The sequence below is a fragment of the Onychostruthus taczanowskii genome, unplaced genomic scaffold (assembly GCF_017590055.1).
Source record: "Onychostruthus taczanowskii isolate IOZ18803 unplaced genomic scaffold, ASM1759005v1 scaffold5, whole genome shotgun sequence".
Taxonomy (NCBI): domain Eukaryota; kingdom Metazoa; phylum Chordata; class Aves; order Passeriformes; family Passeridae; genus Onychostruthus; species Onychostruthus taczanowskii.
The window spans coordinates 1,121,110-1,148,488 of NW_024502568.1; the positions used below are offsets into that span (position 1 = coordinate 1,121,110).

Sequence of the window (27,379 nt, forward strand, 5' to 3'; positions counted from 1 at the left end):
CTGAGCAACCAAGCCTGAACTTGTTGCCAGCTCTCTAGAAGGATAAAACTAGCATGCTTCAGATACACAGCTTTCTCACAGTCTCTCTGTAAAGGAAGAACCTCAAATCAGAGCTGATCTACTGAATTTCATTGCTCTTTTTCCATTTCTCCGCACGTAAAATGGGGATTGATGGGGAAAGGGTAGCTTACTTCATGTGGGATGACTAAGAAATAGGAGGGCTTTATTTTCAGGGCAGTGAGAATCACATTATTGCAAGGTATGTTTGGGGGTTGGGAAAGGGACAATCCTACAAAAAGTAGTTTATAGAGTTAAATTCACCCTGCAAAAAGAGGAAAGCGGGTTCAGATATGCTGGAAGGACTTCCTGGAACTAGTTCAATCTTTCAGCCAGTTGAGAATCACTGCAACTGATTTTCCAGCACAGGAGGCTGAGTTGAAGAGTCAGGCTACATTCCCTTGGATTGGCCAGCAGCAGCAGCCATCCAGCCAAGACACGAGCTACTGGCTGTCAAACCTTGGCAGAGCTGGGGCGATGCACATCAAGCAGTAATGCCTGCCGTAAGCTGAGTGTGACACACTTCAGAGAGAGCGGGTACTTTCATTTCCACCTAGGAGGGAACCTGCAAGTGGATACCGTGCCTTAGTACCCTGACTTTAAGAGACAGCTCTGAGCAAGTCATGGCTAAAGGCGTGGGGAAGGAACCCATGGCCTGTGCACAGGAACACGACTCTGAGAAATGGAGACAAGCTGAAAAGGAGCTGAGAGTGGGACAGCAACATGCACACCCAGGCCCCCTGGAAAAGTAAGCACTTTACTGTTTGAAGGTATCTGCTTCTTCTCTGGTGCCAGTATTACTTTTAACATCCTTACCTCTTTCTACAGCCTTTCCTGCCACTGAATCAGATGCTAATGCCAGTTTTCAAAGCGACACATTTAATTCCCCAAACCTCCCATCAACTGCACTTGTATCCCAGATCCACAGGCTACAGCAGAGTGCACAGATGTGACAGAACATCCACCAGTCTCCTTCCATATTTTGTTTTCTAAAAAATACTTGACTATGCAAATCATTATCAAATGAAAGCTGAAGCAAGAGGACATTCTCTGTATGTAGCACAGAGACAAAAGTTGGAGCTAGCATGCTGGGTATATTGCATCAGCTTGTTGCATTTAAGTTGCACTTGTCTGTTTTCGAGGCAGTGGGCTCACAAGTTGTCTCTGAGTCCTTGGTCTTGTTCCATGTTGCTTTACTCTGCTTCTACACTCATCAGTTCTCATGGGCTGCAGTGAGAAGATGATGCGTAAGTCATAAGTGTACTACTCCATAATAGGAAATGGTTTTATCTTCCACATTTTTCTCTAAGTCTTTGGTTGGGGGGAAGAAATAGGAATCAGTCTGCTGTAAACAGTCAAAAATCAGTTTTCACACCTGTTTCATATGAAAGGATGTATATTTAAGTAGTACTATTTTCCAAATTACACATGAATGATAGAAATAACTATTTCTCAATGACATAATCTTCATTTCTCTACACAGCACATTTTGTTTATTCCTACAAAGCTTTTCAGACATAGAGCATTAGATGTTGAATTAAGAAATTCAAAATAGAAGTTAGATGTTCAGGTTTTTTTTATTAGCACAAGAAACTGTCTTATCTATTGAGAAAGCACACTACATGCTGGCAGATCAAGTACAAGGAACAAATTCTCAGAAAAACCCAAATTCTAATCAGCACAACCACAACTTAAATTTCACAAACCTCAATTTTGCTTTTTTCAGTGACTTTGTCAACTTTTACCAGAGCCCAAGTGTTTGAACACAAACACCTCTAAACAAAACAGACAAAACTCAGTGGTTTATAACTAAGATGGAACATGCCAGTCATGCTTAATCGGCCAAATCTAAAGATTCCTCTTAGAAGCTGTCAATTAAGCCTTTTCCACAAATTTTTCCATTATAGAAAGCAGACCCTTAATTCCCCACAAAACAGAAGAAACTGTCCACAAACCCCTGCAGCCTCAGCAATGAAACAAACTGAGCATAGGTCTCTACTTGCTGACATGGCATTGAGTAGAACATTTGTCCCTACATGTGAATGACATCAAACTCTGCTGGCAGAGGCTAAAACAAACCTTCCTGGTTTTATGTAGAAAAAGGTTTAAGAAGGTACAAAATTTTTGTCTCCTATGAGATGTCATTTCCCATGAACTTGGTAAGAAAGCAATAAAATCCCATCAGCTATGTAAAAAAAATTTCCTGCTTCTACCTTCATCCTGATTAGGATATTCATGATGGTAGTGAAAATACTTCACATTAATCAGATTCGAAACAACGCATAAACTTTAAAAGTGATATTTTTTATGTCACCAGTGTCACCTATTAAAAACAGGAAGGATTTTAAAATGTGATGTGCTTATTGCTCATGATACTATTTCCACTGCGTAAGTGAATCTGTGATTACATTGTTTTGACAAGGAGAGGGAAAGATAACATGTCTATTTAGAAACATATCTATTGATTCTAGGATTAGTTTAAAAATCCTAGAAAAATAACAAATTGTAGCAAATTTGACATAGAGGGCTATCAGTTAGATTTTGTTTGCAAGATTGGTCATAACCAAATTTATTTTGAAAGTTCAAATAGATTTAAGGAAGCTCTGATGGAGAGGGTGGGTTTCTTATCCGTTTCTGAAAAGCTAATTGAAGAAGCATATAACAGAAAAACATCATTAGCTTTACAGGCCTTCAAACTCTCCTGGCTACGTGCTCAAACAGCAACACTGTTGGGAATACGATCTGGGGAAAGGTAGTAGTAAGGAAGCTTCTTGTTCTTGTTGCGCTCGGTGATGGTGTTGACAATCTCATCCAAATTCTTGCGGAATTTTGCCATAGCCTCTTTCACTGGCTTCTCCACGAAGTGTTCATCTGGGTACATGCCCAGGAACAGCTGATTGAAAAACATCAAGAAACCGTGCTTTGAGAAAGCAAAGGCAATTAGTTTTCAATATTAAGCCATTTGGCAGAACACCACCCAGAGCCTCTCCTCACAAATGCTTCTTTTTAAACAGTATTACCAATACTCAAGCTAGCCTACACCTTTCCTCTATTGCTGGCTGCTTCTTTCCATCCCTGCATTTTTCTGTGGTGCTGGTTCAGGCGTCTACATGGCACTCCTTGACCTAAAGTGACCTCATCCACTGAAAACCATGCACTTTTATTCAGGCAGTGATCAGTCAGATGAGCTTCCTATGCCAGATCTCTGTATAGCCACACAAACATTTATGCTGCTAAAAGAAAGGATAACATTAGAAGGGAATTCACAGCCAGAGGTGTAAAAGGAAAATGACTACTTCATTCAGTGACAGTGGAAGATTCTGTTGACTTCAAACTGTCCTTCAGAGTTCAATATGACAGTTCCTTTAGTCAGCTTGGACTCTAAGGGTGCTCTGAAAAGTGCACTGCCAATAGGCACACTGGCATTGCTTTGGGCACTTTGGGAACTATTTCCCATAGTACAAGCTTCTCTGCTAGTACTGCTTTCTTCTTACAGAGAAACAGAATTTAAAGTACCCTCTGTCCATCTTCTATTTAAGGATTTCAAAATACATTCTCCAGAGCCCTTGTGTGAAACAACCAGGTACCTACAATCTCATTTTACATGAGGGAAATGGCTACAGACCTGTAGCCATGCATGGCTTTACATGCCTGCAAAGCCTTCTGTAGGCTTGTTTTGTTTTCACTCCTCACCTGCCAGGCACAAGCCACAGCTGTAGTGCACATGGCACTGGAGCAGATTTTCCAAAGGAACAGGACATGGGGACACAGCACTGCTGTACCTTCTTCCCCAGCACTGCAGGGACAACCCTTATGCCTCTGCAGCCCTGTGCCTCCCACACCAGCATCCTTTTTAAGCAATGCCATGTTCAAGTTTAAAAACTTTGATTATAGCTGAGACAGCATCAGAGTAAAAATTAAAAATACAACTTCTTTCTCAGAGCTGGTTTGCATCTGGCAGAACACAGGCAAACCCCCAGCACTGACACATCTCCACAGAAAGGTGAAAATGGCCAAGTCAAGCACAGGGCAGCACTACAGTCTCATGAGTCTGTGCAGTCTTGCCATGGCCCTCATGGTCTCACATCTCCAGCACTAGAGCAGGGAGGTTGACTTACTTCTTTGTCCTGGAATTGGCTCAAGGCCCAGACAGCTCCAAGATGCCAACAAGAACGTCCCCTGTCTGGCAGACTCTCCACAATTTGCTCGATGGTGACTGTGCCCTTTTCTTTTGGAGGAGGGCAGCGCATTGTTGGCGGGGCGTTGGGAATCCAGGAGCACCAGTCATACTGCACAACAGAGCAAGAGACCACAGTGAAAACCTGCAATGGCTGGTGTTTAGGAACACACCAAAGAAAATCAGGAGTTTGCCAACAGGGACTTTGCTTTTGTAACAGGAGCCCCTCAGAAAGAGAAGATACTAATGACAGGGAAGTTCTAGAGAAGGACTGGAGACGACAAGGAAGTCCCTACTGTTTTGCTCAGGAACTCACAAGAGAGAGAGTTGGGTAATCTAAATGTAAGAATTTATTCTGCTAACCACAGGCATGTGCCACACAGCCCAGATTCAGCAGACTGGCTAAGGTCTTAAATATTTTATTAAACAAAGTTCCCTTCTGATAACCTGAGGTGATCGCCTTTACTCCAGCTTCTCTTTTATGCTGAATTTCCTCCAAGAACATGCCCACAGTGAATGCCCATGTGGTCAGATACTAACAGAGATAAAGCATGCTGGTTCATTAAGAAATATGGAATATGGCATGCAGATATGGCCATGGTGAGCAGCAGACTGGGAACTCATAGTTGCTTCTGGCCTGGTTCAGTGCAGTGAGATGCTGATGTCTCATTTTGCCTCAGATATGACCCTGAGTTTTGCCACCACCTAAGATGCTGCAGTTACCAGAACCCTTTCTTTCCCAAGCACTTTTTCATTACCTTCTTACATATCCCCTGCTCTGCCTGAGGGGAAGTGCACAGCCACCTCCTCTTCCCCTCTGCCCTCTCTGCCTTTTGGTTCCATGGCTGAAGGTCCTTTTACTGATGGGCTGCATACACCAAATTAAGAACTGGTTTCTTGGTGGTGCTTAAACAGACAGGATTTTCTGAGAGGGGCACTGGGAAGTGTCTCAATCAGTTGTGAAGATAAGTTAGAAGGGAACAGTTGCAGAGGTCCCTGATCATGGACATGCCACAGCAATAGTGCAAGTTCATTAGACACCAGGTTCCAGGGCTCCTGAGCTGCAGGGGTGGACAGGAGGGTCAGCATAAAAAGTGATGTAGGGTATTTGGGAATAACCACCATAAGAAAGATGGTCTTTCTGCTTATCTGTGAGATAATATCTCAGAGACCACCTAAGCCTGAAGTGAGAACATGCCAAAAAAAAGCTCATAAAATCATAGAATACCTCAAGTTGGAAGGTAGGATCATCTAGTCCAGCTCCCTAATCTTTGTAGAACTACCTAAACCAAACCATCAGACTAAGAGCATCATTCAAGTGCTCCTTGAACTCTGACAGGCTTGGAACTGTGATCACTTCCCTGGGGAGCCTGCTCCCGTGACTGACCACCCACTCAGTGAAAAAGTTCTGTGACTGGCAAAGTGATTTGCTTCTGGCTGTTAAATCTGCTTTCCAAAATACCTTGATGTTGAAAGAAACAGCATTTGAAAGGCAGGTTGTTACTACAGATTCAGGGCAGATATATGTCAGTCAAGGCAGGCAGGGATAACACAGGTTATCAGTATGTGACACATCAAACATCATAGAGGAAGCTCAAAGTTGCCACTTGGTTTGTAAACTCAAGAAATGAGCAGCACTGTCATTTAAATGCTTAAAAAATTATTCCCATAATAAAATCAACAAAACAAAAATATATGGGTTAAAACCCCTAATCTGATCTTTGGTACATATGTAGGACCTGCAATGCATTTCTCAGATTCCAAATTACTTCAATTTCCACAGATTTCACAGGGATTTGTAGATGGCTCTGCAGTTATTTTGACCAGAGAAAAGGTAATGTAATTCTGTAATACATCTACTAAAAAATGCTTCTCAGATCCTGCCCTGGTAGATGTACCTTCCAGCTCAGAAAGAAGAACAGTCCTCCCACAAGTTCCTACCTGACCAAAATTCACAGCTGCGTGTTGAGCCGACGTAGTGAACATGATCACTGTGAGATATTCTGCTAGTGTCTCTCGTGTCCTGATCATCTTAGGGAACCCTAAATGAGGGAGAAGAAGAGCTTGACCCAGCAGTTAAGTAACCCTGCCACCCAGCAGAAATCAAAAAGCATGGGTTAGAGGGCCATGCAGCAGTCTCTGAAGAGCAGGGCATTCTGTGAGTCTTGCTGTGTGGTCTAACAGGAGCTCCTCACCTCTCTGTGCCTTGGCTGTGCAGCTGTAAAAACAGCCTTACTTCATACAAGTCTGTGAGGCATCACCACTGTTTGCAAAGTATGTGGTGTTCCATAAGGGAAAGAAAAAGTATAATTATGCCTTTAAAAACCAGTGTCCCTGTCCTACCTACCCTGCAGCAAGGAACTCCCGGAGTCCCCAGGGCAGGGACCTCAGATGCTCCATTTTTCTTCAGTCTGCAGTGTGAGCAGAGAAAGTTCATGCCAAGAAGGAAGCGACCATGTGCTTGTATTTATAAAGGTCTGAGGTTCAGCAATCAAGTGTATTGCAAGAAAGAATGCAGGGAGAGTTGATTCGCTGAAATGGGAAGTGAGGAAATGAGAACTTCTGAAAAACAAACAACAGAATGAGGAACAGAAATAGTTGCATTAAGCTGTCTTTGAAGGAGAATAATCAGTTATATAAAGAAAAAACAGAATAGTCAGGGACTAAGGAAATATTTTGCAACTGAAGCAACCCCAGCCCTGTATCACTCCTATCCTCAGTAAATCACAGTCCTGTGCTGTACCCCAGTCCCAGCCCAATGTGATAACTGCTCCCAGTATAGCTACAGACAGGGACAAGCTGCCCCTGCCCAGGCTGTGCCAGCTGCTTCATATCTCCACCACCATACCTTGCACCGCAGCCTGCAAGAGGGAAGAGGTCGCTCTGGCCAGCCCAAAGAGGAGAGGATGCACCATCCCCTCCTGCGTCCTGCTATTCTAAGTACACTGTGCTCATCTTTAAAGGAGTTTGGCATTCTCCCAATCACAGCAGCCCTCCCAGGGAAGAAACAGGTGCCACAGCCTCCCTCATTTAGCCTCCTCCCACTCTTTACTGACCCTGCCAAATCTCCATTCTCTATGATACAACCCTTGAAGCAGCAGCAGTGCAGAAAGAGACGCTGCAAGCCTGGCAGTTTTCCCACCTGTAGTGGCAGTCCTCCCACCAGTGGTGCTTGTAACATCCCACCCCAGCTGGAGCCCCTGGAGGCTCAGTACGTGTCTCAAATCACGATGCTTAGGTCAAGCATGAAGTTCTTACCAGGAGGAACAACATTTCTAAACTTTTGCTAAGAGACAGCTAGACAAACAAAAATCAACCTTTGCTTGTCCAGGCACTACCCAGAAGCCTTTTATCCACTAGAATATAATGATGGAAACATCACACCTTTGCCTGGACATCTGGCACCCCAATGTGTGCATGCAACACCAGAGCCATCTGCCCTAGGTCACTGGCCAACAGGTGTTGACAGATTTAAATCAGACAGGACAACAGGAAGAATCCCCAGCCACCTCTATAAATTCCTGAAAATCTGCTTGGAAAAAATGTGTGTGTAAGAGAAAAGCAACATGTTTAGAGAATGACAGAGGAGTATTTACTCAGGTAGGTGAATTGAGGCATGTTATGGATGAGAGCTCCCATGGCCAAGTAATGGTTTGCAAGAAAAGAGAGGCAGTGAGAAGAGACAAAGCAAAGGAAAATATTTCTTGGAAATTATGAGTATCTGTTCTTGAAGAGAGTAGAATAGTTCAATGATGACACAAATGCTGAACAAATGTGAAATGCAGCAATATACTCCTGGGGAGGTTATTACATGTTCTTATTTAGTGTGAGGTTTGGAGGAGAGGATTCAAGGGGCCTCGCTGCTCCTTGATGTCTCTCAGTCTGCCTGGTGGCTGTAAAACACACATACAGGGCCCCTAATGCTTAAAGCATGAGCAGACAAAATCAAAGGACCTGTCCCCTGTGTTACACAAGTTGCTCAAGCTCATTATGAGAATCTGTGTCAAAGGAAGGAGCTGTCTCCTGAGAGATGAACCGAGCCAGGGTCTCACAATAAAACCCAGCATCTTCAGCCCCAGAAGAGAGCAGGTCTCTGACTTGTGCTGTGCACTCAGCACTGCTGCCAGCAGGGACTGGATGAGCTGCAGACCCGGCTGGGCCATCATCCCTTACCTGAGGCTTTCACACCCCTCATTCCATAGACGTAAATGTCTTTGACAAAGGCCTGCAGCTCCACATCCTCACACACCACCTCGTTGCTCTCATAGTAGATGTGAATTACATCCTCTGCAAAACTGCAGGCAAGAACAAACAAACAAAATGAAAGGAGAATGCAAGTCTGCCATTGCAGAAGATGATCTTCTGACCTTGCAGATGCTACATGGGGAAAGAGAAAAGGGCAAGAGAAGGTCTCAAAACCCTCCTATCCCCTTCCCACAAGCAGTGGGAATTAACAGAGGCAACTTAGATTTATTTGGGACTGCAGCATCACTTCTTCCTCCAACAAAAAGATCCTGGACCACACTGCAACCCCTGGAAAATCCTGTGCACTTTATTCTCTTATTTGAGGCTTTGCTCCTGCACAGACCTCTGTCATCACATCTATATCCTTTACTCACTCCATACAGACTCCCTCTTGCACATCCACATGGCTCCCACACTGGGCAGTGGGGCTCCCAAACTGTGATACCAGGACACTCCAAAGCTGCTCCTGAATGCTAATAGTTGACCCCTCCCACTGGATATTCTTTTTGTGAAATACTTAAGTGGCCCAGGAAACTTCTTCTGGGAAGAGGTCTAGAGCTACTTCCTATGCCCACTGCTCACAGCAGACATCTTGTTCAGTTCCTCTTCTCAAGATGCTCTTTCTACGAAAGCTTCCCAGGCTAGCCCACCTCTGAAAGAAAGGCTCTTAAATACTAAGATAACATAAGTAGTTTTGAAAGCAGTGAAAATAGGAAATCATAGGAAATCCTGATTTCCTGAAGAATTGCAGCTCATGACTGTATGACTGGTTAATGGACCTGTGCTGAGATATTCTGTTAGCTCTGCAGGTACCTTGCTAAATCTCTTGCTAAATATTTTGACAACCCACAGGATGAAACACTTGACTGTAGAAGCTGACTGATGGGATTAAGAATTGTTACCCAACAGAGATTTATCCCTTAATAAAATATAAACTTATACATGTTATAAATTTATTGCAATTTGGAGACTTTTACAAATCTATCCATGTTCCTATCAGCCAATCAAGAGTTGCCATTGAGGAAGACAAATAACTGAATAAACACAAAAAGTTTAAGTAATTTTAACTTTCAGAGGAAATTAAAGGAAAACAAAAACTTTGCAACATGCAGAGAGAAAGGTGCTCTCCATGAGCTCTGTCTCCATGCATTTGGCAGTGGTGCCAGGTGATTCAGGAAGGGGATCCTCCTCTCAAAAAATGGCAGTATTTCAGACCCCCTTCCATACAAATAGAAATTAGTGTATGAAGTGTGGGTGAGACCTTTTGGGCTGAAGTACCTTTGGGTTGGTGTACCTATCTGCAGTTAGATCAGAAACAGGAAGAGAACTAGAGAACTTTCCAAATTTGCTCTGTGAGACTCATTGTTTCTATGGGAACAACCTTATCAGCTTCCTCAGGCCCAGGCCATCTACAACATGTGAAGTAATGCTGGGGATAGAAATTATTTCATCAAAAAAGGGAAGACTGATAACCCTGCAGAGCGCAGGAGATTCCTGGTGAGCAGACACATGCATGATCGTGGGTGCATGGGTCAGGATCTCACACACTCAGAAGGGTACTGCCCACACCATTTATAAATCAAATGATACACAGCTCTCAGCCCAGCTTGAGGCAGTGTAACATCACCCTCCACCAAGGTCAACACCCACAAACAGTCAAACTGACTTGAGTTGATTAAGTATTACCTGGTATTTGAAAGGTGTATCTCAATCCACAATGAAAACACAGGAAAGAGGAGGACAAAAAAGAATGGACTAGATGAAGAAAACTACCACAGCAAAGTAACAACTTCCTTTTCTCTCAAATGGGCACTCACAATTGCAGGAAATATTGCACGATAGGCCCTTGTAAAAACACAGAGGAAACACAGGAGACAAAGATGTCCCCAGAAGTTCCAACACTATCCTTGCATCATAAAACTCCTACTTTGTGTACACAAAAGATCTGATTTTTAATGATCATGCTTTTTAAAAGTCATGTGATCAGAAACAGCTGCATATTTGGTAAGCAACTTATGCCATGCAAAAATATGTTGTTTGTTAAATTAAATGCCACTGAAGAATAAAAACCATATAAATCATGCAAGGCAGTGTTTCAGATCTGAAAAGGAGCCATGATTCTGTGGTCGAGCAGCCTTGCAGTACCTCTCCTTACTCAGAATTGCTGCCCTTCCTCATTAAACTCAGACTTTGAAATTTTAAGGCATTTTAAGAAAGGTTTTGTTCCAACCAATTTATACCTAATTTACTGAGTTTCAAAAGAGAACCATCATGGGAGCCAAGCTTATATTTTCAGTCCACAAGAACCTTGATGAGCTCACATGGCTGGCTCAGAGAACTGAGTTCTCTCTTGGCTTGTGCATAGCTAAAAAAAAGAATAACTAAATTCCTTTTACAGACTAAATTCCGACTCACTAAATTTCTGTGAAATTCTGTAGAAGAGTAAATACTTGTAAAGGATCCTCTGAAATACAGAATGCAAGGAAACAACACTGAGAAAAGCAGGAATTAGCAGTCTTTAAAGAGTGTGAGCTTGACTAAATATTTTTCCTCAGATGAGATATACTGGATAGAAAAGGCACTATGTGACTAACCAGCCCAGATATTGTTTACAAGATGCCATGAATATCAAAGTGAGGAGGAAAAAAATGAGGTCTGTGTCTCTGTGACTTTATTAGCCAGTATCTAGAACTATGGTCTTTTACCTCTTTATAGCCTCCCAGACCCTAATGCCATCGTCCCGGTAATAGTAGTAGGGGATATCCTCTTTGCTGTCCATTCCTTTAGCTTTCATCTCCTCAGGGAAGCAGAGGGAACTATAAGTCAGATCCTTCATTGCCTTCTGCACCATTTGTACATGTCCTCCTCCACCTGTAGCATTTGCCTGCAGGAAGAACAGCAAGATGGGAACAGTAGGAGATTACATTCCCTTTGTGCCAAGACTGGCATTACAAATTTGCAGAAGATGGGATACAGAATGCTGGTGAACCTGTTTTTCAAGGAGAAAACCACATCTCCACACAAAGTACCAAACTGCAGAGATCTACTGGAACTGTGCATTTTGACTTTAGGGATTTCACACCTCTCCCATGAGTCACTGCTAATATCCACATTTGCACCATAGGTACTGCTTATACTGGAATACACTAATAAAGTACAGCAATATCAAAGCATGCTACTCCCTGCAGCCCTATGCTCCAGTACCAGTGCATGTGTGAAGGGAGGCTGCCCTGAGTGTGTTAGAAGAGGGCTTAAGACGTACTGCCAGTGCTGTTACAGAGCAGTTTAGGAGCAAGTTTTTAGGGATGCAGGCTCCCTTAGTCACCCTGGAAATAATGCCAGGAGATCAGTCCTGCTGGGTTGAGACTAATGAGGAGTGGCCAGGGTTTCACTATATGTTACATTTGAAAAACACAGTATGTCCACTACAGACAGCACTGCAAAACTCTTTAGATAATCACTGTGCAAGAGTTCCCAAAAGTTGCTTTTCTATCACATGATATAGTGTTATAGCAGTTGTGACCTTACATTTACTGTCCTCTGGCTTGTTGTTCATCTGTATTGGAACCAACAAATCTTGGAACTCCAGATCCTTGCTGCCAGGTCTTACCCACACACTCATCCCACATGCATGGAGTATGGACATGACACTTCTATTTAAAGGGATGCAAAGTCTCCACAGTGGAGTACAGACAAGAAGGAAAGGTGTCTGGATTTAATCCCTCTATTCTGTTTGGGTGAAAAACTCTGAAGCAAGGAAGCTATTTTTGGCCTGGTGCCAGTGGTGTAATGAGGACAGGGACGTCCTGAAACACAGGCTCCCTCTTTGAAAGGGCTTCTGAAACCCCCCAAACTTCATAGCACGCTCCTAGAATGTTGTCACAGAGACAGCTGTGTGCCAGGCTGTTGCAGTTCCTAGATGTGGCATTCCATTTCTCCCAGCGAGCTTGGTGTCACCTGTGAACTTACTGAGGATGCATGCCAGCCCTCACCCAAACCATTGATAAAGGTATGACATTCACCTACGTCTCACTGACTCAGGTGAAGCTGAGGTTCAGTCCTAGTAGGTCTGCTTATGGCAACTCAAGAAGACAGTCTGGAATCCAAGCACACTCTTTGTGGTCTTAGAAATCTGTCTTACCTATGTGTCTTTCTGTGATGAAGATTTCCATTTGCAAACACAGATCCCTTTGCTCACAGATGAATAACTGAGTATTTAAAAGAAGTTGGGGCCTTAATTATGTGGATACAAATGCAGGAATTTATGTGCACTCCTGTATTATAACCCAAAGGCACATCAGCAATGAGCAAGATATTGACTGACATTGGCCAGTTCTGATTTGGCTACTTAGAGGTAAAAGAGAACATCTTTAGCACAACAAGGCATCAGATCTGTGTGCCTGTTTCTCAGGTGGCATTACTTATGTTTGCCCTTTAATAGAAAGGTCAGGGAACAAGGCAATATGTGATGATTACCGGATATGTACATATGGAACCACGAAAAGCAAAGAACCATGGATAAGGATGAACTGACATGAACAATAAGGATTCACAAGGAGTTTACCTACCTTGTCAAAAAGGCCACATTCACAGATAAGCTGTTCTCGGGCTTTGGTGTTGATGGCTATTGTGAACCGCATATGTGGCACCAAGAGCTGTGAAATGAAACCAACCATGAGAGAAGGAAAATTCTCGATTTGAATTCAACAGCAGCCAGATGTAAAGGTTGAAGTTCTGGTGGTTTAGCTGTATCTTATCTTGCAGGGCAGCCAGTTAAACTATTTCATCTGAACGACCACCAGAACTTCCTTTTGGTTTGTTCAACTGATGTGATAACCAGCCCACCCCACCCCACCCCACCCCACATACACCCTTCCTTCTTGCAAGAACTAACCTTGAAGAGGGGATGTACAGCAGGCAGCTGCCGAAACATAGCTATGCTGAACACCTCTGAGACCAGGTGTGTCCGTAAGAGGTGGGTCACTGTCTGGTGGATGTGGAAATCAGAGGAGCGGACCCAAATTTTAGCTAGCAACCAGTCGTATGTGGCATCTGAAGGGAGGAAGATGGGATTGTCTGGTCCAGGCTTTTGACCAAGCTGAGAGATATAAAAAGAACATGAAACCCCAAGTCCTTCATGTTTGAAATGAGACAACAAAGAGTGTGGCTTTCTAAAGACCCTGACAGCAAGCCCACCTGGATTGCAATGGGTACAATTTTTTTCTCCAGATTCTTATACAGCAAACAGATGGGTGCAGCCAAGTACTGTACTGTGCACGGGTCTGTTTTATTGGCATCCACACCATCAAGGAGCTCATAGTCCACAATGAAAATGTTGCCTTGCTGTGGGAAAAAACAAACAAACAAAAAGAAGAAAGAAAAAAAAAAAAAAGAGAAGCATGATGTGTTTTAATGACATGCAAGCAGCTTGGAACAAAGGAATGGGAAGTCTTGCCCAGAGATTGAGATGAGCCTGGTGGTTACAAGCTACCCCTGGTCTGCCCTTGCTCATGGCAGCTCAAGAATGATGCCATTGAGACATCAAGAACCATTGCACAAACTACCTGACTTGTATCGGCAGAGTTTGGCAGTGAGCCTTTCAGCAAAGAGCATCTATGTATTTGGTACTCATGCAGTGACACTCAGATGCAAGCAGGTTTCACCCTGCCAGCTGAAGAGAACCCTGTGTTAATTGTACAAACAAAAGCAAGGCACCACCCTTGTCAAATCTTCTTCAGCATGATAGTGAGAAGGACCCTGCCAGGAAAGAAAGAGGCACCTTTCCCCTCTGAGGCATTCAGTCAATCCTTAACCTTTCAGAGAAAACCAGTGCCAAAGGACTGTTCACCTCCAGGTTACAGCTCTTCCACTGGACCTGGAGACAGGCATTGCCTGCAGCTGCAGGACAGCAGGAGAAAAGCCAACAGGAGCACTGCCAGTCTGCAGAGATAAACAACTTTGCCATGACCTATCACACATCCTGAAGAAAGGATATGTGGCTTAAGACAGTAAGAACAGACTCTGGAGATTAGAGGATGTGAGAAGGAACAGGTAGAGCCCAGCCTGACACAGAGCCATACCTTCACTTCCTCCTCCAGCGTCAGGTTCCTCTCCAGACTGCATTCTACCATGTCCATGGTCACAGGCAGCTTCTTGGGTATCTCTGTGCATCTCCGGATCAGCACAGGATTGCATCCATTCAGGAACTGGTAGCCAAACATAAAATCTTCCCTCCAGTGTTGCATCACATATTCTAAAGGAAAAGCAAGCCTGCAGCATCAATATCTGTGCAGCATCAAAACCTACTGCATTGAATGACTCCTCCTTTCCCCCTCACCTTTTTGTTATACTGCACTGTAACTTTGAATAAGGAAAGCAGCAAGAAAAGGATTCAAAATGTGACAGACTTGAAGTTAAATGGAAAATTAAAACCTTGCTTCTCACACTGAGAAGAATTAAATGATGATAATTTGTTTCTCCATGTACAAAAGCAATGAGGAATAAAATATTCCACTTTTCTGAAAAATACTCTCTTAATCTGTAAACCACCTTCTCAGGTTTTTCATTAAATTTTTAAATCCCCCTCTTCAAATTCATAGGGCATGCAGAACAGAGGGATAAGTTCAAAAACAGGTGGCACAGGCAGGAGAAGGGAAATGCACATCAATGTGTGTAGTGAAAGAACAGCAGTGGCTGGAGCAGTTCTTTTAGGCTAGAGCTGGGTGAAGGAAATTTGGGGGAGCGTTTGGACTCTGACTCAGTAAAACTCCTCATTTGTTGTTTTGCTCGTTTGACTTGTTTTCCCTCTATTTTTCAATTGCTGATATAAACCCAGATTGACATCTCGAGACAAATCTAGTTTTGCATATTCCATCACTTTATTATTACATACGTAGTACTGCTGGACATTTTCTATAGTTGCAGTGTTCTGTTTTGTAATGTCATGTTGTCACTTCAGTTAATATGAAAAATCCAATTGGTGTCTTCAGGGGAAAAATGAAGGTAGTGAAGTTTTGCACTACTGGCTAGTTTTAAACAAGGCAGGACTTTTTCTGAAAGCAATTAATTTTTCTAAAAAGGGTAAAAATATTAAAAATATAGGCCCCAAGGTAGCACAGTGATAATTTTAAAAAAGTCTTAAACCCAAAATGCTTTTTCATAAAGCAGAAAAAAGTTAAATTTATATAAAATGACACATTATCTTTACCAACTGCTTAATGAGTCTGGTGCTGTATCTGAAGTCTACATCAAGAAAAAATTACTCAGTAACTTGGACAGAAACTGCATGACTGAAAAATGCCTTGAACCACCTTCTCCCAAGGTGTTTCTGCCAAGGCTTGAAAAAAAGCACACCGAGATTTGTATTAATATAACTGAGACCGATGCTTAATGTTTAAATATCAGAGAATTGGAGCTTTCCTCATGAGCATGGAAATGTTATGAAAGAAACTAATAGTAGATCATATCTAATTCTTGTATTAAAAGTGCCTTAGGAAGCAATCTTATTAAATGTAACAAATCACTGTAATTAATTTTTAATACTTCTGCCACCTTGTGTGCTTGGGTTTATACCCAAGAAAACCATAATTGCTCTTATTTCTGTGAATTGATCCCTAGGCAGCCTGAAGAAGAGTAAAACTTTAGAGAATACAGTTTATTTATTGGAGAGAAGAAGAGCAGGTCAGCCACATCCATCCTAATCAGATGATCAAACAAGACAACTAATTAGTCACTCTATGACGCAAACACGAGCAAATGCTGATAAACTCACCAGAGATTGTGTTGCTGATTCTGACAAAAATCCTCTCAAAATCTGCAAAATCACTCCAGGAGGACTGGAACATGTGCATGAAACGGTTGACATAAAGATTTTCCATCCTAAAAATAAGCCAAAACAAAACATATCTGGAAAAAATAATCTCCAGTTTTCTCAATATCCATTCCTATTATTTTCAATGTCTTTATATATCTAAACACAATAAACTTTAGTAGTGGAATGTGGGAGTAGCCACCCTACAGAATTAATATTGCAGGCTGCACCTTTACACACAAGGCTGAAGGCACATCAAGAGCCCAACTTGTGCTATTGCATTTACACAACTCCATTCTAGAATAGTTCTCCGCAGCCTACAGTGGCAGTGTTTGGGACCTACAAAAACTGCAGTCAGAAAAGCTAGTGCTTCACACACTGTCAGTGGTTAACATCAGCTAAGAGTGCTGAGGGCACTACTAACACCAATTCAGAAAGTGGCATTGTGACACAAAGAGACTCAGAGAGGGGCACAAAGTCAGAAGATAAACAGCCCAGGATCAGTCAGCCACTATTCCTAAAAAGAACAACAGGTACTTTAAGTATCTACATGACAAAGGCCAGGCTGGATCCCAAAAGTGTGAGGTCTGAGTTTTTGAGAGCTTTCTATTTATTTGAGCTGCTGTATAAACTTGATGCTCACATCTAACCCAGAAACCGAGGGTCTCAGTTGCACACATCACATGAACACAGCAGGCTGGGAGCCAGAAATGTCTGACTTCATCTGCTAATTCAGCAAATACAGCACAGCCAAGTTCCCTTTATATGAAATGATGAGTCCTAAATTATTGCATAAATGCTAAACTGCTGCTATTAGATGGAAATCATTTACTTTGACTAGAAAGCAAATAATGAACTTAAAAAAGAAAGCTGGCTTCCCACTAACACTTCAAACACACAAATAAAAGCACACAGGGCACACGAAGATATGCAGGGCAGACAACGAAGTAAAGTCACAGTGCTGCACCAAAGCCTCCCAAAAAGAATTTGAGGAGAATCCCAGGAGGCTGGATTTATAATCAGCAAACATATAGAAAAGACTGGATCAGAATTGCCTGGAGAGGATGAAAAGCCTGGAGAAACAGCCAGTGGCTTTCTGGAAGGAGGGCTCTAGGCCAACATGACCACAATGCAGACAATGGAGCTGCTTCTGCTGCTGCAGATGGCAGTCAAGGCTAAGAGGTGCCTGGAGGCATGTTTGGAAGTAAAAGTCACACAACTGTCTAGGCTAGAACAGGTGATGGCCTCTCCAGAGGTGTTCTCACACCCAACAGGGACAGAGAACCACTGGACAAAAACTTCCAAAGGACTCAGGAAACAAAAATATGCTTTCCTCAAGAAATCAAGTACTTGGAGGTCTCTGGCACACACTAGAAACCAGAGCAAGGAAAAAAAAAGTCAGAGTTGCTTGTAGAATTTAATCTGCCCAAATGAAACACTGGTCCAAAATAGCTACACAAGCCTGCATTTCTGGCACAGAATCCAGGCTGAGAGTTTCCATTTGCTAGATAGTGTAGGTCACGTCAGCACCAGGCACCTTCAGGATTATCTCCACCTACACACAATTAATCCTTTAAACTTATAGAGTTATCCACTGTCAATAGCAACCAAAAATCCAACCTTGCAACAGCATAAAGAATATCTGAGATGTATCTCTCTCTAAGTTCATTTTTGCATGTCCCAAGAAAAAGGGCTTTCAAACCCTTCCCTCTTCCATGACTTCCTATGTCTCATATAACTCTCCCACCTCTCACATATTCCCTTAAAAGTTCTCCTTGCCCACTGCTACACTTTGCCTTTGGGTTTCCAGATATACCTCTCTGTCTTCCTTCCCACTGCATTCAAACTGAAGACAAGCCCCATGCCTTCCCCCATGTTTCCCCACTCCATTCCTGCAAACAGTTGTTCCAAGCTCCCAAAGCACATCAGGGTAGCTAAATAAGGGCTATCAAACTCTTCTCCAAAGATTTTCACAATTCACTTGTCCAGAAATATAGGTCTAGATTTTTCAGCCAAATATGCCAGACAAGAAGCATTGCCATTGCTTAGAAAAATCTGTTTTGCGTCACACCAGTTATCCAGAATGGCTGGCTGTCAGCAACACAGTTTCAGGTTCCTGTTTCATGGGAAGGGCCCCTTACAGCCAATGACAAAGATAGATGTCCCTGCACTCTGTTGAGTCACTTCCAAGTTTCACTTGGCAGCAACTCAGGCCCTCTGACAACATGCCACAGCCTGGCAGGATGGGATTGCTGGAAGGGGAATGCAGCCTCCAAACTGCTTGCGTCTCCTAATGGCAAATCTCTCATCTCTGGCATTCAGGTGCTGTGGCTCCTGCATCACTCAGATCTTCTATATGAGCTGGGAAGCAGCTGCTTTGCATTGGCTAACACCATGCCGATTTGACTCTGCATTGGTAGCGGAATTCAGCTGCACAAATGAATCAATAAAATACCCAGAATGCTCTGACATGTAAGGACCAGTCCTGTCTCATGTCAGACTATTCCACCACCTGGCAGTATGGTGGGATACCTGAGACAGTGTCGTATGACCTGGGCATTTGAGACAGCACAGAAGGAGACTCTTGGGTCAGAGAGGTCCCATCTGCCTCACTGACACTGTGCTATTCCAGAGCTCTGCAGGATTGGTTATTCAGGCTCATCCAATGGCCATCCAATGTTTTCCTCAATGACATGATACATGCAAGTGGGTGGACAGTAACTTGGCTGCCCCAAGCAGATTACACTCAGGCGTGGATAGCTGATGAGCTGCTTGGAAGATATTTTCTCCAGCAGGATGTCAAGGGTACATTGAAAACTGTCTTTTTTGTGTATGCCACCAGAAGATTCAATTATCACCCACAGTCAGAGGAGAAAGGTATCTCCAGGGAGCAATGCTGACAACTGAGGGAAAAGCTCAAGCTCAGGTGCCTGTAGTCCTGCTGATGCTTTTCACCAGTGTCTCCTCCCTCTGCCTACAGCCAAAACCATGGCTAAACAAGAATGCAGAGGCTCAGTCAATTCCCAGAAAAACTTAAATATTTATAACTAAAAAATAAAATAACAAATTCATTAAATTCCTATTTTTGTACTTTGATTGGCTGCTGATCCAGCACTTGGAGAAAATAATCCAATTCTTAGATTCAATGAAACCTAAAAGGTGGTCAGATCCATATCCCAAAAGAGATTCTGCAAACTCCTGAAGTTCCACAAACACTTACGCTTTTGTGTAGTTCAGAATGAAGTCAATTCCCTTCTCATTGTCAAACTGGATGTCACGAGGCAGTTCACTGTGAGAATGGGCATCGATGCTCAGTGGAAAGCCTGGATGCCACTCCTTCCAGCTGAGAAAATAAGAGAGGTTTGACTAACTATAAAATCATATCAGCATGGGAGCTGCGTCCTTATCTCTGCTGTTTTGGTGGCTCACTGCTATAAAAGGATTTTGTGTCAGACTCACCCAGCCCAAAATAAGTGATTTACACCACATCAATACCTACCAGTATCCCACGGAATCCTGAAGTAGACTGGAAGGCATCTACTTGGCCACCTACCTTCACAAAGCTTGAAGTAGCTTAATATCTGTGATATTTCTACACACTTACCACGTTTGGTTGAAACTGGCAGTAGCTTCAAATGTATTATGAGGGGAGAGGACAGTGAGACAGCTGCCCAATGCATGCTCATTCTTGGGACTACACTTCTGCAGAAGTCAGATACAGCAGCTAAAACTACACAGGCATGTATTTAGATTCCTTCAAAAGGCCCTCTCCAGGAGTCTTGATTCAACTGTTCAACCTCCTAATGGTCATGGCAGACATTCTTTGCCCCATTTTTATTTCAAAACAAAAGAAAGTGAATTGTAAAGAACACTGTTTCAATAATATTACCAAACTGGCTGCCACACACAGACTGCACTATGTATTATCAGCTATGCATCAGAATTTTAAGTAGCTATTTCCCTGAAATTACAAATGGTTTTGCCTTCCTTCTTGCATATGTAAATAAAATTTTGTGGCACACCACTTTTTGAGCCATATTTCCTCTGCTCTATTTCCTGTAATTTGTAGGGAACAGCCTTTCTTGTTCAAATGAAATAAACAACACATACACCAAGCCTCAATCCATCAATTCTGAATAGACCCTTTGCTCTGACCCCTACTCTCCCAAGAAAGAGATACAAGTGCAAGAAACTTTTGTTATTTTAACAGAGCACATCTCTAGCAAAAGGCAATGTCTAATGTCTTCTGGAGTCACCCTCTGAGAAAAGACAGAATTTGCTCATCATGACATTGACAAGGAAAAAATGTCTATGGCAGCATAATATATATGTGATATATATGTATAACACATAGGTGTGTGTACATATATATACATATTATATGTATATCACAACTGTGTTCTGTTAACACATTCCAGTTCACTCAGACAGGGTCAGGTTTTCACTGTACCCTGGTGCAAGAACCAACTGAAGCTAGGTTGGTGCAGCAGCCAAAAAGCTCCAGGAAAAGCTGACGTGTTCAGATCATGTTCTAAAACTGTAGTACTGCTTGTAACAGGCAAATGAAATGCCTTCAAATCTTCCTTGAAGATTTTCCTTGAAAGCACAACGGTGTGCCAGAGGGCCCACACAGAGGCTGTATCACTGAATTCCCACAGAAGTCTTCCAGACTGGCTTATCTGAGGTACAAGTATCCATAATGCCACTTGTACCACCACTGTACAATGAATTCCATCTGAGTAAAAAACCAGCTATGCCAACATGGTAACTTGGGCTTTCTCTTATCCAGCAGTTGAGTAATAAAAGGCATGTGGTAATGTGAATATAATCTGTCAAACTCTGAGCTGATGAGGACAGACCCTGGAGCCGTGGAAACTCACCGGTACATTTTCTGACGGGATTCGAGCTCTTTGCGCCTGTGCTGCTTGAGAATCTGAGTCTTGTCATCTCGGGGGAGCTTTGCTGTTAACAGGGAAAAGAGACAGGGTTATGAGTTTCCTCTGCCTATCACTGCCCAGGTGTTGAGAAGGACAGCAACGTTTTCCAAACCTTCAAACTTCTGATCTATACCTTTCTGTGGGAAATGTTTACATGATCCAATTTAGTACTTTTGAGTGGACACAGGTCCTTAGGGAATCTGTGGAAGAAGATAGGCTTCTGACCTGGTGCTTCCAAGAGAAAATTAGCTTAAACTAGGAATATCTGTCTCCACTGTATATAACCTTGGATTTCTAATGTAGACATTTGTTGTACATATCTAGTGTTAACTGGTCTGAAGAGAGTCTTGGGAACTAATTTTACAGTTCAGTATCGAGGGGACTTTCCCTCAATAAGAGAAACCACAACATTATTAGAAATCATCTTCTCTGCTAAAAGACACGTGCAGGAAACATCTCCAAGCTTCTCCTCTTGAGCAATGCTCTCCCCTGCCAGCCTGGGACAATAATCACATCTTCCAGTCATGAGAACAGAAAGTAAAAACAATGAGACTTCAGTTCCAGACAATTTGCTCTTCTGATCATGAATTCAATATAACATTAAATAACCCGGAGACTTCCTTAGTGATCAGAGGAAGGGCAAGGTACGAGACTCACTTTACATACACAAATGTGGAGGCAGATAAAAGCAGTACAAGTTTCATGACAAAAGCTGTTTGGGGTTGGGGCTGGAAATATCAGATGTAATACAGCTGATAACATACATGGCTAATGGTTTCCAAGTGGTTGTGTCCAAGTTACCCAGAAAGTTTCACTTGCTCTTGTCCTTCACTTCACTGTAATCTGAAAGCCACAGAAAGCTGCCTCCCATGGAAATGGTACAGTTGTTATAAAGCAAATTATGAAAAATTGAAAGACCAAAAATAAAACAACACATAGTTGTCATTATAGGACAAAAGACTTCAAACACAAAATGCCCCAGCCAGGAGCAGCCAAAAATGTAAGGGGGATATAAACATTTATTTCCTACCACCTCACACTTGTTTCAGCTGTTTTCAAGCACTTATGCTGCAGAACACTACAGCAGCCAACCTACCCCAGGTACCAGAGAGAGGAACAAGCAAACATCAGTGACAAATGTCTGCCCAAACCCTGGTCACAGCAAGCAGGTGTCAGAGACACTTAAAAACACCTTTCTCAGTTGGTCACCATCACTTGGAACAGTCAAATCCATCACCCTGCCTTGTCCTGGACTTGACAGCATGCAAAGAGAATGAATGAAAAGTAAACTGCTGTTTCAGTTTGCACCTGCTGAGCAACTTTGGGATTTTATTTCATTCTCATGAAAACAAGACAATTTACAGGCAATTAATCATGGGCCACTTGGGAGCTTAGAATGAAACAAACAGGGAACACTAATTCTAATTAGATCAAAAGGGCTTCCAGCAATGGGGATGTGGAATAGTAAAAAATTTGGCATTAAGATCAACCTTTAAATTCAAGACCAGTGTAACAAGCCAGCACTAGGACTCTTCCTTGTATGCGCTTCCCAAAACTCCAATCCAACTGCCAGTGCCTAGCCCAACAAGCTGCTCAGAAAGCATTCCTAGTAGGGAAAGCCCACTCTCTAGGATGCAGCAGGGGACTGGCAGAGGGTCTTGACTGAAGGAAGAAGATTGGGAGGTATGTGGAGAAATGGGAAGGAGAGATGGAAGAATTCCAGATGTTCTGCAGGCAATCTGGTTTCTAATAGCTCTCACCTCTTCCATCTCGAAGGACAACCTCCTTTTCATCTGTAATCCAGCGGTAACATGGGAACTCCAGATAGTCACCCACTGGTGTTTTAACAGTGATATACTTAAGGTACCAGTCATCCTGGTACCAGTATTTTCGTTTCTCAATTTTTATTAGCTGAATTTCTCCAAGGTCTTCTTCCACAGTCACATCATAGGAGTCAACCTGCAGAGCAGAATACAGCCAGTGATCCACTGCATATGCAGAAAGCACCACCAGCATACCTAGCCTTTCCTCACACAGCTTTCCAGCTTCTTGTGGGTGAAAAAAGGAAGTCCTGTTATTGGACTGCAGTGCAACAGAAAGATGAAAAAAAAGGACAAACAATAACATGCAAAACACTCCAGAAATGGAGAAACATTTTTGGAAGCAACCTAAAAACAATATTACTCCTTGGAATGTGTGCAAGTCTTAGAAAAACATGCAGGCAAATGAAACCATTCACTACTCTCCTAGCAAGAGCTGAAGGAGGTACTGCTAGTGCACATCTACTCATGCAACTGGAGTGGAAAGATGTTAAAGAGATTAGAACATTAGGAATTTAGAGACCTTTGTGTGTTTCTGTTTGTAAAGCTAAAATTTGGGCAATTGCACATTTTATGTTTGTAAGGCTTGGATATACAAAGGAATTTAAGTACAATGTCGCACTCAGAGATATGTGCACATAAGATTTAAATTAAAGAGCAATATGAATCGGATCCAAGGAGTTGATAGAAATGTCACATTGGCAGCCAACTTTCAAAAGAAACTCATTCCTCTGGTAACAGCCTACATGCCTATATTACAAGAGCCCTAAAGTAGTTACTGTTGATGTAATGCAAGAAGGACATGCAATTAACCTAAATGATCCTGGAGGGTTTTAATCTTTTTATGACCATCAAAATTCCAATTTTAATGGCAGTTCTGAAAGGGAGGGCTCCCTCCTGGTACCTCACACAGCTTCTGCTGCCCCCAAGCCAGCACTGCTATGGGCTCACCTCAGATGACAATTTTGCTAATACAGTAAAGGTGTGTCAGGTTACGGAGAATGTACAAGGTGCAGGTAAGAAGTGACACTTGGTTGCTCAAGGTTTCTATGCCATTTGTTGTATGAGTCCCTTGATAAACACCAGAGTGGCTGTATGGCAAACCAGAGATACAAGGAGCTTTATACAGTTTGAGGCACAGTGAGAGAACAGAAGAAGACCATTGCACTGTCCAAACTCCTGTACCATGCTGTTCAAGCAATTTAATCTCATGCAAAACCTGAGTCTCTTTTTGAGGAGAGATTCCTACTGACCATTCTCATATTGGAAAAAGGATGGCACAGACAACTCCTCTTTCTATAAGCATAAAACTCTAAGTGCAAAGAGCTGTATTACCTTTCTGGAAATACATGTCAGTATTTTTCTTTCAACAAAAGCAAAAAAGCAGATGAAAGGGGAACAGGAAGAAAAGAGAGAACTGAGGGACACCATAAACTTTGAAATCACTCAGCACCAGAGGAATTTACTCAAAAGACACTATGCAAAGAAAAGAAACTATGACTTTCAACATTGCCTGTGTCCAGGGCTTGAAGTCAGAAAAACTACAACTGAGCTACCATTGTGGAAATTCCTTCAGTGTTTTCCACATATTTTTCCCTCAGTCAACATTTGCTATGCAAATCTCCTACTCAGATCTGGCCCATGCCCTCTTTAATCACATCTAGTAACATGCCCAATTTGCAATAATGCAAATGAAGATATTATGAGAACAATGGAACTACAGAGCCTGACCCAACATTTAGGAAAAAAAATCCAAACCTGGAAAGTAGACAACAACTTGCAAAATAATGTTGCAAAATTCTGCTCATTCACTAAAAATTGATTCTAAACTTGTTTTACAAAAGGATTAACAATTTAATTCTTTGCAGAAAAACATATATAAGATGGTATTGAAAGAAACACTAAAGGCAGAACTGTGAAAACAATTGCTACATTTTGTAAACCAACCAAACTCAAAGTCTTCTGCCCCTCTTCAGTTTTAGTTTTCTGGTTCTGTACTGGTATTTTTCTTTCCTTTTTTCCCTTGCACAACATGTTATTAAGACACAGTGTTTTGGGCACAATGTAACCTGAACAGGTGCCTGGAAAAAGATGCTGCATTCCCCAAGAAAACACCAAACACTCTAAACCAAAACGCAGCACATTGCACTGCAAGTGTCCAGTGAGCCAGACACTTTACAGAACACAGACTTACTCTGATAGTAATATATATAAATACATGCAGAAAACCTGACTGCTGCTAACACCCACACCCTCTGTTGCTCCCTCATCTAGTGGATGTATGTCTGCTCCTGCTGGATCTGGCCCCACAGCAGCTCCCCAGTTGCTGCTGGGCAGACACTGAATGCTCCCATCATGGCATTTTCTCCCTGCGACAGGATCCAGCCCAACAGAATGCTCAGAGTAGTGCCAGGCTCTCCATCAGAGCCACCTGAAACCCTCTTCTGCAGCCCAGGAATAAGAGCAAACTGCCTGGTCAGTAAAACCCTGGTGGTAATTTCCTCAGCTGGGCAGGGCTCGGTCCTCCTGGAAGAGCACCCTAACCCCAAGTTTGCAGGACAGTCTGAGCTCTCCTTCAACCTCTCTTGCTAAAGTTGTCCAGTTTTGCCTAAAGTATGTGACTATTCAGCAGATAAGAGAGAAACAATGACTGGATGTCCACTGGGGAGATTCAGGTAACAAGGTCCTAAGCTAATGAATGTTAATCATGAAAGAAAATTAACTTCAGTAGCAGTGGCTGGTAAATATCTGAGGGAACACAATCACACATGCCATCAACACCTACTCAAAATGCTGACTTCTGTTAAGTGTGTCCATGATGTTTAACACAGAAGAGACCATGGACCTAATTCAGGCTGGGAACCACATGGTTGAAAAAAACACACCTCAAGGCAAAGCAGCACCATGACACTGAAGACTCACTTGTAGATGTGGTGGTAGGTCTAACTTCCAAACTTCTGAATATCTTTTTAAAACTTTCAAAGTTGTTTCTATTTCATCAGACCTTCTAGAAACTGTGAATTTGGTTTCCAGGTAAAATACACATTTTAGAAAGGAGGAAAAAAAAAAAAAGTGTCTTATTTCCAGAGTGGACAATAAGCAAATAAATAAATGCCATTCTAAACCAATGGTCATTGGTATAAGCAATAAGAGTATAAGCAATTACATTTGGATAGTTAAAACACAGTAATAGGACCACAGAGAGTACAAGGCATAGCTAACAGCAGAAATCTGGGCTAAGAAGAACACAGCTGACAGCCCAGCCACTTCATTTTCACACATTCATGCTGTTTTCCAACTTTCATTGACGTTGCTCTACACATTTCTCTTGGCAGGCATTGTAATTCCCACTAGATGCCCTTACCTCTTTGTTTAATTCTCTGGAGAATACAGGGCTCTGACTATCAGTAAATACTGACCCTAAACATCACCTATCAACAGGAAACAGACTATTATTTTTTAATATTTGTAAAGAAAGTACGAGGAGATCTGAAAGCCCATGGTAAGTCCATGGTAAGTCAGAACCAAAGAGCCCTATCTTTCCCAAGGTCTCACTGACCACAGCCGAGGATAATTCCTAAGGCAGGGATGCGGATGGGCGGCCGGGGAGGGCAGCGGGTACCTCAGCCTCGGTGTCCCGCTCCGGAGCACCGGCACACGGAGACAAGCGCTTAAAGAAAGCCCAGCCCTGCCCAGCCCCTCCGGGACAGGGGCGGCCGAGGTGCCGCTGCTGCTGCCCCGTCCGCGGTGCGGTGCGGGCCGGCCCGGCGGGGAAAGGCGGCGGGGGAAAGAGGCGGCGGGGGAAAAAGGCGGCGGGGGAAAGAGGCGGCGGGGGAAAGAGGCGGCGGGGGCATCGGTGCGGGCCCGCAGCGCCCGCGGCACTCACCGCGCCGCGCTCAAAGTCATTGTAGAAGGGCTTGTCCAGGAGGTGCCTCTCGCTGCAGCCGTCCGTGCCCTGCAGGGTCAGGTACACGTAGTCGTCGGTGCCCGCGAACCACTGGCTGCCCGTGGCCACCGTGACGGTGTAGGACGGCATGGTCCCCGCGGCTCGGCTCGGCACGGCCCCGCGGGAGCTGCTGAGCCGCGCTCCTGCCTTCACCCGGACCCTGCCCAGCGCCGCCGCCTCCTCTGCCGCCGCACAGGGCGGCCCGGCGCTGCCCGCCCCTTCCCCGGCCCGGCCCGGCACACCTTCCCCATCCCGCCTCTGCTGCCCCTCCGGCCCGGCCCCCTGCCCTGGCACAGCGCCCCTCACCCGCAATTCCAGCCCTGCCCCGAGCCCCTGTCCTAGCACAGCATCCCCTCATCCAGAATTCCAGCCCTGCCCCGAGCCCCT

At 43.3% G+C, this 27,379-nt stretch overlaps 1 protein-coding gene across 2 annotated transcripts; it reads right to left on the reverse strand.

Annotated features, from left to right (window-relative positions):
• Positions 1-1,484: 1,484 nt before the first annotated feature.
• On the reverse strand, positions 1,485-27,378 carry ALOX5 (arachidonate 5-lipoxygenase). 2 transcript variants are annotated; one of them, XM_041415456.1, is made up of 14 exons: positions 26,933-27,378; positions 22,987-23,185; positions 21,170-21,251; positions 19,510-19,632; positions 16,251-16,357; positions 14,560-14,732; positions 13,676-13,822; positions 13,374-13,577; positions 13,048-13,134; positions 11,185-11,363; positions 8,408-8,529; positions 6,176-6,276; positions 4,176-4,346; positions 1,485-2,950 (listed from the first exon to the last, which is right to left on the reverse strand). In XM_041415456.1, the coding sequence occupies exons 1-14, from the start codon at positions 27,080-27,082 to the stop codon at positions 2,771-2,773; spliced, it is 2,025 nt and encodes a 674-aa protein (XP_041271390.1). In that variant the 5' UTR covers positions 27,083-27,378; the 3' UTR covers positions 1,485-2,770. The 2 variants fall into 2 exon arrangements, with proteins under 2 accessions (XP_041271390.1, XP_041271391.1); XM_041415457.1 differs by lacking the exon at positions 22,987-23,185 and having other exon boundaries at positions 26,933-26,999.
• Between the last annotated feature and the right edge of the window lies 1 nt (position 27,379).